At 35.8% G+C, this 13,359-nt stretch overlaps 1 protein-coding gene across 1 annotated transcript; it reads right to left on the bottom strand.

Moving 5' to 3' along the window:
• Positions 1–5,293: 5,293 nt before the first annotated feature.
• LOC145000413 (thaumatin-like protein 1) lies at positions 5,294–6,145 on the bottom strand. The gene has a single exon (XM_078959637.1). The coding sequence runs from the start codon at positions 6,115–6,117 to the stop codon at positions 5,437–5,439; it is 681 nt and encodes a 226-aa protein (XP_078815763.1). The 5' UTR covers positions 6,118–6,145; the 3' UTR covers positions 5,294–5,436.
• Positions 6,146–13,359: the final 7,214 nt, after the last annotated feature.

Genomic DNA, 13,359 nt, shown 5'->3' on the forward strand with positions numbered 1-13,359 from the left:
AATTCGGTATTAATTTAAATAAAAATTCGCTGATATTATCCATGGGGGGGGGGGGGGGGGGGAGTCACCGGCCTTATCCCCGTTACGCCCCGCGTAATTCGCAGATCCAGCCCCTATAAAAGGCTTGCGAGGGAAGCCGAAAGTTTTGTTCATTTCTTCTCTTCTCTCTCCCGTTTTGCATCGTTTTGCGTGCCAGAAATACCCCGAAGCCCCGGTAATATTCCCGAGTCCCGAAGCGAGTCCCGAGATCCCGAAGATCCCGAGAAGTGCGGTTTCCGAGCTGAAGCTCTGCCCGCGAGAAGTTCGATTTTCGTAGAGATCTTCCAGATCTGCTGAGGATTACTACTTCTGCAAGTCGTAGTGCTGTCCGATCATCTTCTGATCAAGTGAGTGTATACTACCTTTCATAAACGCAATAATAATACAACTATGGGTTGAGTGTATTTAGTTTATCGTCGTTTATACGTGCGAAGGCGTTGTTACTTTCTCCTAACGTATAACTATAAAGTATTTTATACGAGATACGTGTTATGTGTATATTTTGTTGTTATGTGTGTGAATGTATATTCACTTTCTTCTATCTTACAGATATGATTATTTCTATATGAAATACGTGTTATGTGTGTGTGCCTCATCTGTTATATGGAAAATGTATTGATCAAGCATGCTATACAGGTTTTGAAAATATGTATAAAAATGTATGTTTTTATCTACTAATATGTTGGGTAGAACATGGGTAGATAGTTGGTGTGTAATAAACAGATGAGGGGCCTCGTTGTTGTTTGATCCAGTCATCTAGCGGAATTTAGATGACGACCACGGACTTTTCTAGATAGTCCAGTGGAACGCTAGCAGGCTCATAACTTGTAGGTGTTAATGAACTTGGGTGTTCATTCGTTGTATTCCATCCCCCTCATGGTTGCCTTATTTGACTTATATTGCTGAGGAAACCCCGCAGCATGTGTTGTCACCCCGATGAAAATATTCTTAGATTAGGTCCCTTATGTTAGTTATTTTAGGGACGTAAAGTGAGAATAACGGGAATGGGTAACTGGGTTATTGTTGGTTGATAATAATTAATTTAATTATTTATTGTGGGTTGAAAACCCTATATGCTCACCAGGCTCCCAAGCCTGACCCACTCAGTTTTATTTGTATTACAGGAAGTGGCGCAAGGGCGTAAGATGGATGAACCATCAAGTTGTTTTGTTTACAAGTCTGTATATGTAAATATTTGTTGAATGACTTGTAATGTTATCGTTTATGCTTATTGGTCTATATCGGAACATGACACCCCGAGTTTTGATTATAATGAAAATACATTTCTTTTATGAAATGCTTCGGTAAACATTGTTTTATCATGTTTTGTTTTTGGGAACAAATTCCGCAACTCTTTCAAATCAAAAGGATTTACTCTGAAAATATTTAAAAGCATAAATGAAAATCGGTATTTTCTGGCCGAGATTTTGGGGATGTCACAGTTAGGTCTAGGAAAACCTGGTGAGATACATATGGTTTTCAACCCATAATAATTTAATGACAATAAGTAATATCATTCTTGTAAACAACGTTGTCAGATAATATATATAAATTATGACCTAAGACCAACTACCCAACCCAACAGATCCTAAAGCAATGATTATTTGGAGGAATCACCCAACCTAATTGTCTGAGTAAATGTTTGACTATACTGCTAGGTGAGTCCTTGACCAGTGTAATGTATGTCATATAAAGGCAATCGATGTTCAGAGATTTGATAAATATGGTATCCTATTTTATCTATGTACATAGGTTATAAATCCATGCTAGCAACGTAATTCACTAGGCTTCCTAGAATAGTCAAGTGTTGTCATCTACTATGGTCGATGACCAAGACATACTTGCTAGTTGTCTGATATGGAACCACCATTTTTGGTCATCCAAGAAAGAGGAGGAATTCACTCCGTTTTGATCTCACATTCTATCCCAACTATGAGACCTAACCAATATCATGCTTAATTTGAACTAAGCAACCTTTACAAGTCTTATTCTTAAACCTAAGGCAAATCCTATAACTAAAGGTAATTGATTCCCAATGCAGTTTCTACTCCAATAGTGTTATCGTATTTATACAAATAGCACATAACACAGATAATAAAGATAAACATTTAATATTACCTAATAATACTAATACTTTTTAAATTAATATTATGTTCTCGATAATAACTACACACTCACCTGATAAAGTGTCTAGTGATTGGTGAATCGGGCAGAGCTTCGCCTTACACCTTTTTTCAAAAGACCTAGATGTATAGAAAGCTAAGTCTTAGTATAATTTCATACTTCGTGGAACTATTATCCTAAGGGTTTAGATTCCTAAATAATCTCAAAGTCTATTTCAAGATCTATCAAGTAAGGATCAGCAAGGCAGGACAGTTAGGAGGCAGGACCATTTCAGCATATAGCTTTTCTAAAATCTAACAACCAAGCCATGTGACCATTCTAGGCTCCTCTCATGTAAGTAGATCAATCAGTATAATGACTTGGGACTATTGATAAATCTTAGTTATAAGTTCTTCGTAACAACTTATAATTATAACTATAAATTACATGGAGGCAGAGTAAGTGTAGCTCACTTACAAAGTACTATAGATGAGAACCAGGATCTAATCGGGCAGAATACTGACTCGGGATCTCCTACTCGAAGGCTACTACTCATATGAGTATGTAGGAGTGTCGCAGGGGTTCATCGCAAAATAGAAACAAAGGAAAAAGGGACTAAAACTGAAGAATTATCAAGAGAGAATGGATGTAGGGTGTAAGAATGAAATGTTATACGAATTAGGCTATTTATAGACTAGAAAAAGAAATATGCACAACACATGCCATAGGGTGCATCGTGCTCTTGGTCGGAACATAGTGACGTGGCAAAATGCTGGTCTAACACGTGGCAAAAAGTGGGTGGCGCTTTATGGTCTTGTCGGGAGCACCACGCTTCTGATGCGCACGCGTACTATTTTTTAGATTTTCAAAATCATGTATCTTCTTTATAGAAGCTTTGATTTTGATGTTCTTAAATATCCCCAGAAAGTTCTCGATGAGATCTACAGCTTTCATTTAGACTCTGTCGGCTAATTTTGATTTCATATTTTTTACACAGGCTTAGACTGTTAAAGCCCGTATAAAATGCATAACTCTTTCATCTGGTGTCCATTTTCGACAGAATTTATATCAATGGACTCTTATTAACGAGATCTTCAACTCTCGTTTAGATTGTTTTGGATAAAAAATGACCGATCTAAAATTCTATTTTTAAGCTGTATACTGGTATGTTAAATCTTAAAAAAAAAACATCATAACTTCCTTTCACGAAGTCAAATTTAAACGTTCTCTGTATGCATGCTCTCGGTTTAATGATTACTACGACTTTCGTTTAGATCACTTACGGTAAAAAGTAATTTATTAAAAATTTACTATTTACGAAACGTAGAGTCGTGACAATTAAATCACAAAACTTCAAAGAAGCATAACTTCCTCATATGAAGTTGGATTTGAATGCTCCTTATATCTCTGGAATCCCTATAACATATACTACACTTAGGTTAAGATTATTTGTCCTAAGTAATCTTATATCTTCAACGAGTATTTTAATCTTATTTATCATATTATTGAATACTTATACAATTCCCATAAAGTATCATATAAAACACATAAGCATAAAAATCTATGAATATTTCTCATTCATTCATATAAAGATTACAATAGTTAACCAAAGTGATTATAGACTATAGGTAATCTAGCAGGAAACACGCGTGTTACATCGCTAAAGGTGTTGAGAACTCAAGAGTATCTGGACTAAGGGGTGGAAAGACCTCCAGAGGATTCGTGTGAAGTTAGGATGAGGAAATGGATGTAAATCGAGGGTTTATATAGGTTGAAAGGCAGTGGGCACCGCGCACCATGTCCCTTGTGCGTCGCGCATCTGTTCGGCTAGGATGACATGTCGTTCTTTGTATGGTGCCACATGTCGAGCATCTGGTGGAGGGTCGGTGCGTGCCGCACATGCTGTCTATGCGCATGGGTGCATGTGAAAAAATCTGAATTCTTAGAAAATCCATAACTAATTCATATGAGCTCCGTTTTCGATGGGTTTTATATTCATATATAGCTATCGACAAGATCTACAACTTTCATTTAGACTCCATCGACTAATTTTGACTTTATTTTTAAAGTTATATTTTTAACAAGCTTAGACTGTTAAAGTTCGTTAATATTTTATAACTGTCTCATACGATATCCGTTCTCGACTGTCTTTATATCAACGGATAGATATTGACAAAAACTCCAACTCTCGTTTAGATTTTTTTTCCTAACAATCAACCGATTTCAATTTCGATTTCTGAGTCGTATACGGCTACGCTAAAATATTAGAAAAATCATAATTTCCTCTCACGAACTTAGATTTGGGTGTTCTATATATGTACATAATCATCATCACATATACTATAACTTCGGTTAAAATTATTTATCCTAAATAATCTTCTGTCAAAATATGATTTTATCACTTATTTGACTAGCCCGTATCTACGGGTGTAACATTTCACTTTAAGTTCTATTTTTATAGGATCGGACCATATATGTGTGAAAAGGATGGAATCTAGACTCTTTTAGCTTGGATGTCTATTCTTGTTTATAAAAACAAGTACAACTTCACTAGTGGAAAGCATGTCACCGTTGAAGACATTATGAAGCAGCACTAGGCCAATAGCCAAATTCGGGCGCCATTATTACACTCGATACGATTAAGAGGTTTTTAATTTTGATAATACATATTTAATATCCAATATTCCTTTAAAAGATAATCTTAATTTGATATTGTTTTGTAAAGAATGTGGATGCAGGTGATGCAAAAGAACTAATGGTCCACTAGGTCAAATTACAGTATTCTCTTATTTGAAGTTAACAAGTAAGTTTTGTGATTTCTCTTTAACTAATTCAAACTCTTCGAACTTTGAATTAATTACATTGTGACATAACTTTGAACACAGACATAAAGGGGGTACGATCTGATGTGGCGAATGTTACAAGTGCTTATGAATTCGAATACAAAGATCTCATTGAATGTTTGTATTCAGAGAAACACACATAGGAGTTGAATCTTACGATTAATTTTGTTGTCATCAACATTATCCTTCTTCCAGATGCATAAGATTTTTTAAAATTTTTACTTCAAATTAAAAGTTCTCATAACCGAACAATGATTTAGTAATTAATCTATTGTTTCTTTATTTTAATTATTAGGAGCGAAAAGTAATTTTGCATAAAAAACAATCAACTTCTCAAAAAAGAGATTCAATATGGATAACACCATCCTTATTCTTTCATAAGAACATATGAGGTCACACCCTCCTTAATCCTTATTCTAAACTTATTCATTCAAAGTTACGTAGCAAGACTTCATGGACAAAACACAACCTTGTAGTTAGTTCCACCAGGACAAGTAAACAAACTAGACTCATCATCTTGAGGGTAGCTATAAGCATCAGGACACCTATCCTTAAAGAACTTCGAATACTCAGTAGGTCCACAGCTACCACGTTCAATCGTGCAACAATACTCAACAGTATTAAAAACCGTGCATGGGTTATTACATCCTCCCTTAGTTCGCAATTGTTCAGGGCACTGACCATTTATATCAGCAGCACACCTCATAGTCTTGCATGAAGCACCAACTGGGCTAAACTCCATCGGGATATTGAACCCATCGATGACAGATATGTCAACAAAGTCATCGTTGTTGAATTGGTTAAGAGCAAACTCAGCTAGGGTATTGGGTGGTGCTCCATAACCATTACATTCAAGCATTCCATTACAGTCGCCTGTATCACATTTCCCTCTTCCATTTGCATCAAAGTTGCAACCTGTTCTTCCCCAGATACGAGCTTTAGGTGTTCCTGGTGCAACTGTGACTTGCCATGATTGACCTGTTTCAAGCTGTTTACCTCCACCAGTTGAGACAGCGGCCCACACTGTGTATGGACATTGGTTTATGACATCGAAGTTGGCTCCTTGAGTGAAAGAGAAGAAGAAGATCGAAAGAATAGTGAAAGGAATGAGAGAGATTTTAGGAGTTGTCATATTTTGTGTTTATGGTATATATGTATTGTTGAATTGTGAGTTAAAATTGTATTTTGTTAGAAGGGTTTATATAGAAGAAAGATGGCATAAGTTAGGCATGTAAGTGAGTTATTTTCCATAGAATTTTCAATGATTATGAGATGGCTTTGGAATTTACGTTTGAATTTTAAACATATATAAGTCCAAAGTTTGGAAGAATTTGGAAGTATAGGTTGATTAATAGCAAAATGTTGATAAGATAGAAAAATGTAATTAAGAATAGTCAAATAAACATAAGAAAATAGTTACGTCTTCTAGACATTGAATTTTCCTTTGCAGGGGAGATTAACCAAAAATCACATTTCTTAATTATATTTAATTTTTTGAGCAACTCCAAAATTAGGTCGGTTAGCAAAGTTTCAAGAAGAATGACAATCATTTTTTTTAACCGGGCGAGTTAGTTGTTAGTGGTCTGAACGAATTTCCATGATGGGCCTTCCACCGGCTATGGGATCACCACCTCCTTGTTAAACACCAAAAGAAGTGAAACCTTCATGACTCGAACTCAAGGCGGATGAGTTGACTTCAATCCCACTTGAGCTAAAAAAACTTATGAACCTAAAAAATTTAAAAGAATTATATTTTGAATTTTTTACAAATTTCAAAATTGATCTTAAAATTAAAGAAAGACAAGCTTTATATTGCAAAAGAAAAAAGGTATGATTGTTCTAATTTTGGATAAAACCTAATTAATTGGCCAATACGCGATTGTTATAATTCAAATGTAGAATTTGAATATTCAGATTTCTAGATTGGTTTAAGCAAAATCCAAATTAATCGTTGAATTTTAGTTCATTTAAATCACTAAAACCATAAACAAATAGTTCATTAAATCGAATAACAATTATTTAGATATTTATTTTTATGATATATCTTTAATAACTTTAACAATTTAACATAGTTGTTTAGAAAAGGTTGAGACGGAGAATTTGGAATTTAGAATTGTATTAGGTCCTAAATTCATTTAATCGACAAACAAAACTTTTTAAATAGATTTTCATATGTCAAAAAATAAATTTTATCTTTTAATTTTAAAACTGCATATAATACCAACCAACTGAAATTTAATTTGATTGATTTGTATAAGATTTTAATTTTATATAAATTATATGGATGTGTAAATTAATAACCAAAATCAATTTGAGTTAGATGGAATCATATCAACTTATCAATTCAAACTAAAAAAAAAAAAAAAAAAAAAAAGCAATCCAACCTAATAAATAAGTATCTTTTTGTCACATGTTATATTTTCTTTCATTTTGACATATGATATTTTTTTATCTAATTTTGATTACTTATTTTTCACTTGTCATGTTTTTTAATTGTGAGTCCTCATATTATGAACCAACTAGTAATCAAACAATAACAATGAATCAAATCAGAATGAATCAAGAAGAAGAAGATGCAATATCGATCCAAATGCACACGGTTTTATATTAATCGAAATCGTCAGGTACAAATGATCTTACACACAACAATGACCGAAAACAGCTAACCCAAAACTGGTCATCTAAGTCCCTATATATAGAGAACACAAACAACAACCTAGTTTACAACCAAAAACGCGATAGGACCGAAAATGGGACGTTTTCGGTCCACCCCACCAAAAACTCAAATCAAGCCCTAAACAAAACAAGAAATGCCTATAAAACATATATGCCTAGCACAAACCAACAAATTATGTCCTAACAGTCTCCTCCTTGGTTTGTTGCTAGCATGAGTTTAAGGCTTATAAACTATCATCACATCAGATTTCCCCATGCGCCAGCTCACATTCTCTTGTTGATAATTTCAGCGACCATGCCAGTAAACTCTTTAGCAGCAACCTCCAGAATATCATTATTGACCAAGATCTGATGCTCTGCCAAAATACAGATATCATGCTCACAAAACTACAGGAGATCCTTTGCTTCAACAAGTCGAATCTCACGAGTCGGCAGCTTGATGACAACGGTGGTTGTGACCTCATCAAATACCCAGAATTCTATGTTCCGTAGAGAACTGTCATGTAACTATGGAATAATAGGAATCTTTATCATCTGTTTTGTAGGAGGCCACATCACATTTTTCACAGTACGGTTGGTGTTGGGATCAAGTACTCCCTTGGCTTTCTTGACAAAAGACTTCGCAGTCTTCATCCCATTGAACTTTTTCTTTACTTGGTTCTTCAAAAAGAGCTTGAAGTTAGTTCCACGGGGATCGTTCGATGGGTTGTGGAAGGGAGCCTCAGACAATTTTGTAAGATCAACTTTAGTCCAAGAACTAAAGTCATTTTGATGCGTATAATACTCCATATTTCCACTTTTCCTCCTGACTGCCCAGACATTCTTCTAGTCATGAAACCCCTATACCATAATTTCCAACCTGTCTCCATACTTGGCTTTGAACCGTTTTTTTTCGAGCTCAATCACACTCAACTGGGGCTGATCACCACGAGCGTTTTTATCATAATTTTTCATGAAGAGAAATTCCCCTTTTCTTTGAGTAGAGGTTCCCTTTTGAGTTTGCTTCAATATGACTCTGTGATCAGAATTGACAAGTTCATTTTCAAATCGGTCAACGATTTGAGTTGCAGTGATATGGCGCAGAACATCTTAAGGAACTAGGGCAGAAACGCTAGGGGTAGCATCATCTTCATTAGGCTCATTGACACATGTTTTGAATTTGTCACCAAAATCACTAATTAGTTTATTCTTCAAATCAAAGTATCCGTCGGTGAGAGCACCGAGATTGAGCTGCAAATCAGAAATTTGTTTCAACTTTTGAGAGTTTTCCTTTTTGAGCTCGGAGACTCTAATGTCTAGAGTTCCAATCAAAACATCCTTCTCAATAAGCTTCTGATTTAAGATCCTGATCTCTTCCTTTATCTCAATAATTTCTAGATCTTCACTAGTGGAGCTCCTTGCACCTATAGATATGCCTTTTCCCTTGGATGCAGGGTCAACACCTTCTTGGGCTAAAAACCTAGCCAGCCATTCGAGAAGTAGCTTCATGAGCAGGTTGGGGTGCTGAGGAGCCACCAGGAGCTGACGAACTTCCGACTTTAAAGGATGTATGAATAACAATGGGCCCCTCATGCAACATTTGGCTATCAACATGAGCTGGTTGGGTTGGTGTAACGGTTGTGGTTGATTGTTGAACAGTCTGAGATGGTTCCCTAATGAGCACTCCCGACCTTGGATCTGCTTGTCTTCTTTTAAGTGGAGGCTGGGAGGCTTGAGACATTTCCAGATCACTTTCAGATGGAATGATGGTTGGAGTAGCAGCTGCTCGGGGAGGAATCCTCGCAGTTGAATCCAATTTAGCAATGATGTCTGCCATTTGATTAGATGTTTGAAGTGGTAGCTTGAGAATATTTGTGTCTCCCTTAGTCTCAATTGTAGGATTCACAACATCATTGACATCATCAAAGAACGAACGGATATCATCATTACTTAACTCGAAATCAAAGAAAAAATATTCATCATCAAAACCTGGTGCATCACCCCCCTTGATTCATCCCAACTCCTTCATTATCATAATTATCAATCTCATCATTATCGTCATCAACCACATTAATTACAGATACATGTTCCTCTGCAATAATTGCTATAGGAGGAACAATGTCATCTTCAGGCTCAGAGACTGTATCATCATCTTCATCATCTGAAACATTTTCTAGTTCAGAAGCTTCTTCTATTTCAGCAAAACGACCAAACTTTACCAAGGGACTCATTCCTTTAAACATAAACTTTGAAATATTTCGGTTCTGCTTCATCAGTCCAAAGGTGTTTGGAGTTAAGGATTTCAAATCCAGGGTTTCACCTTTCCTTTCAACTTCTGGATATTGATCATTAAAGATCATTTGAAGAAACCTTGGATACATCATAAATACGTCCTTCTTCTTCAATTGTAGGTTGCTCTTCATCTCATGGAATACAAGTCTTGAGAAGTTGAAGTCTAGATCCATAATCATGGCAACAATGGCACTGATGGATGAAATAGATAACTCATCTGATCCCCCCCTTTCTTCCTGAGATGCAAATAACAAAGGTGTGGGCAAGAAAGCACCAATTAGGAGGGAACAATTTCTTTATTGTTGGAGGGAAGGTTTCTTCATATCCCAGCTTTTCTAGAACCTCCAAGATCAGATCAACTTGAATTTCAGTTGGGGAGCTAGGCTGATCTCCAAAGTTAAGAACTTCTTGGATAATTTGTTCAGTCACAATAACATTCTCCCCCTTTACAATTGATTCTATCGAGCATGCTCCATTTGCTCCTTCTTGATTAAAAAAGGCTATCTCCCAAACTCCACTCACCAAGCTTTTGTAGATGACGGGATTTGATCGAATTGAATGAGTGATCCCGCAATTCTTTAACCCATGGACCATAGACTTGAACTCTTGATGAATGTTGTGGTTGTCAGCAAACTTCATTGCAGCCATTTGTCTGCATAACCAAGTCAAGTAAGAAAATCAAAATATTAAACAATTAAGATCAATTTTCTCAAATAATTAACTTTAATTAATTAAGGTCGAATTTGGTCAACCAAAGTCAATCAGGCCGCAATTAGATTTGATCCTAGTCAAAGATAAGTTGATTAAGGGTTTTCGGCCAAAAATGCTACACTAAAAACCCAAAAAAAACATTTGAATATGAGTTTTCGGTCCCAAACGGGTTTTCGGCCGAATACGATTTTCATCCGCAAATGGTTTTCGGCCGGAAATGGTTTTCTATTTCATTTTGACGTAAAACTCCGTCAAAATCGCGTTTTTTCTTCATAAACCTGCAAAACTTGATCAAATCGAATGAGAATCAGTTGTATGGAAGTCGCAAATCACTTACAAATAAGAAACATGATGTTGATAGCTTCATTTTATATACTTCTTTTTATAGTCTATTTTAGCACATTTCATTCGCATTTTAGTTAATTTCCATGCACATTTTTCTTTTTGTTATTTTATAACCATTTCGGGTACTTTCTAGTTTCGTGAGCATAATTGCAGATTTTTTTGGAGACTAGCGGAGCAGGATTTTTGGGACGCGATTGGACTTGAAAGGCAATGATGATTTCGAGTTTGATGGCTATGGAGGTGATTCGTCGAGTGGGCTAGTCAATTACTTGAAGGCTTGTAAGAATTTAACTTTAAATTTTCAAGGTGCGGGAGAATTTTTGAGTGTGCGGAGATCGATGATCGGGAGTTTGCAGAATCTATGAATGACTTGGAGAAGGCAAATTAGGCTCAAATTGAATAAAATCTTGAAGAAAAATGGGCTAGAAGCTTATTGGGCTCAAACTGGTCCAATGATTAAGTTGTGGAGGCCCAAGACTTGAAGAAAGCCAAAAGCCCGTCACACTCACGTGGCCCGCGTGGATTCCCGAAGGGTCATTTTTGGGATTTTGTTTAGAGCTCTATAATAGGATGGTTGGTGTGCCTCTTTAGCCTGATCTTGGACATCCGATTTTGACACATTCTCTCTGGAGTTTAGAAGACTTTTGAAGGCCAAGAACACCTCAAGAACATCATCTTTTCAACTCTTGATTCTTGTCAAATGTTGGGTACAATCTTTACTAACTTTGTTTTCTTGAGTTTAGCCATGCTTGGATAGACAAATCTTGGCTGACTTTGGTCAAATCCTTTGACTATTTGTTGAATTTTGAAGACTCCATGAACTTGTGTTTGAATCTTTATGAAAATGTTTTGTGTTTTAACATATTATCACTACTTGTATGTTTTTATTCATGAGTTTAAATGTGTTTGTGGTGATTAGTTGACAAATTTCTTGATTATGTAAAGGATCTTCAAATTAGCAAGCAATAAGTGATTTTTGTGTTAGTTTTACTTCACACAATCATTAAAACATTTTCTCCAACATGGTAGTGGAAACTTTTGGCTCCTCTTGGATTTGGTGACTTTTTAATTTTTAATGCTAGTTGACTTTCACTAATTACATGCTTAATGGAAATTGTGACTGAGACTAAGAAAATTGTTATGAGCTTCTCTAACCATTTCAACAACTAAGAAAAGTCTAGGTAATCTCAAGCTTCTTGGATTATTGTAGCCAAATTAAGGATATAAAAACAAGTATTGCACCATTAGATTCTAATGATATGTTCACTAAAAAATCAAAGTGAGGAAACCTCAAGTCAACCATCTTTCTCTTATTGACTTTACACCAAACTCTTGTTTTGTTGAAATTGTCTATTTAAATCTTAGTTTAGTTTTAGTTTATTTCAAGTATTTCAAAAGTCCAAATCCCCATTTATACTTTTATTGTCATTTTACAAGTATTTTTACAAAGAGATTTTTCATAAAGTTATAAAATTGAACCAATCTCCGTGGATTCGACCCCTTTACCACTATACACTATTTTAGTGTAGAAGATATAGGGTTATTAATTTTGTTGGCCTCAACAACCACCAAATTTTTGGTTCTGTTGTCGGGAATTGGTTTATTTTTAATCAATTTGTTTCTCTATGCCCATATCTCAACGTACCAGTGCTTTGGTTTATAATCCATAAATTGAAAAAGAAGCAAAGCGTTTGGTGAAGTAAAAGATAATAGAATGTGGTCAACTTTAAATTCTCATAGGGATCCAGAGGTTAACACTGCTTCACCAAGTGATACAAAGCCCGATTCTAGCCCCGTCCCTCGCCAAGAAATTCCCAAAACACCACCTTTATAACAAAATCCACCCATTATTTAACCAATTGCAATGGGGTGCGGAGGAGAAGCTCTCGAAAGAACCTTAAGGCAAATGATGGAAACCAATGTTACATAAACTCCAACCGGTATCAATTACACTGTTTTACAAGGAAGTTCGGAATTGAAGTCAAGTTTAGTCCATCACCTTCCAACTTTTCATGGATTGGAGAATGAAAACCCTCATAAGCACTTGAAGATGTTCCACATTATTTGCACTAGTATGAAACCACAAGGGTCAACTGATGACCAAATCAAATTAAGGGCATTCCCTTTTCATTGGCCGATAGAGCAAATGATTGGTTATTGTATCTTCCACCAGGGTCAATCAACTCATGGACCGAAATGGAAAGAGCTTTTCTTGACAAGTTATATCCTGCTTCAAGAGTCTCAAGTCTTAGAAATGAGATTTGTGGAATCCGCCAAGGTCAAAATGAGACTTTCCATGATTATTGGGAGAGGTTCAACAACTTGTGCTATAGGTGTCGACAACATCAAATTATGGAACAAATCCTCATTC

The sequence above is a fragment of the Lactuca saligna genome, chromosome 6, assembly GCF_052625555.1.
Source record: "Lactuca saligna cultivar CGN05327 chromosome 6, ASM5262555v1, whole genome shotgun sequence".
NCBI lineage: Eukaryota > Viridiplantae > Streptophyta > Magnoliopsida > Asterales > Asteraceae > Lactuca > Lactuca saligna.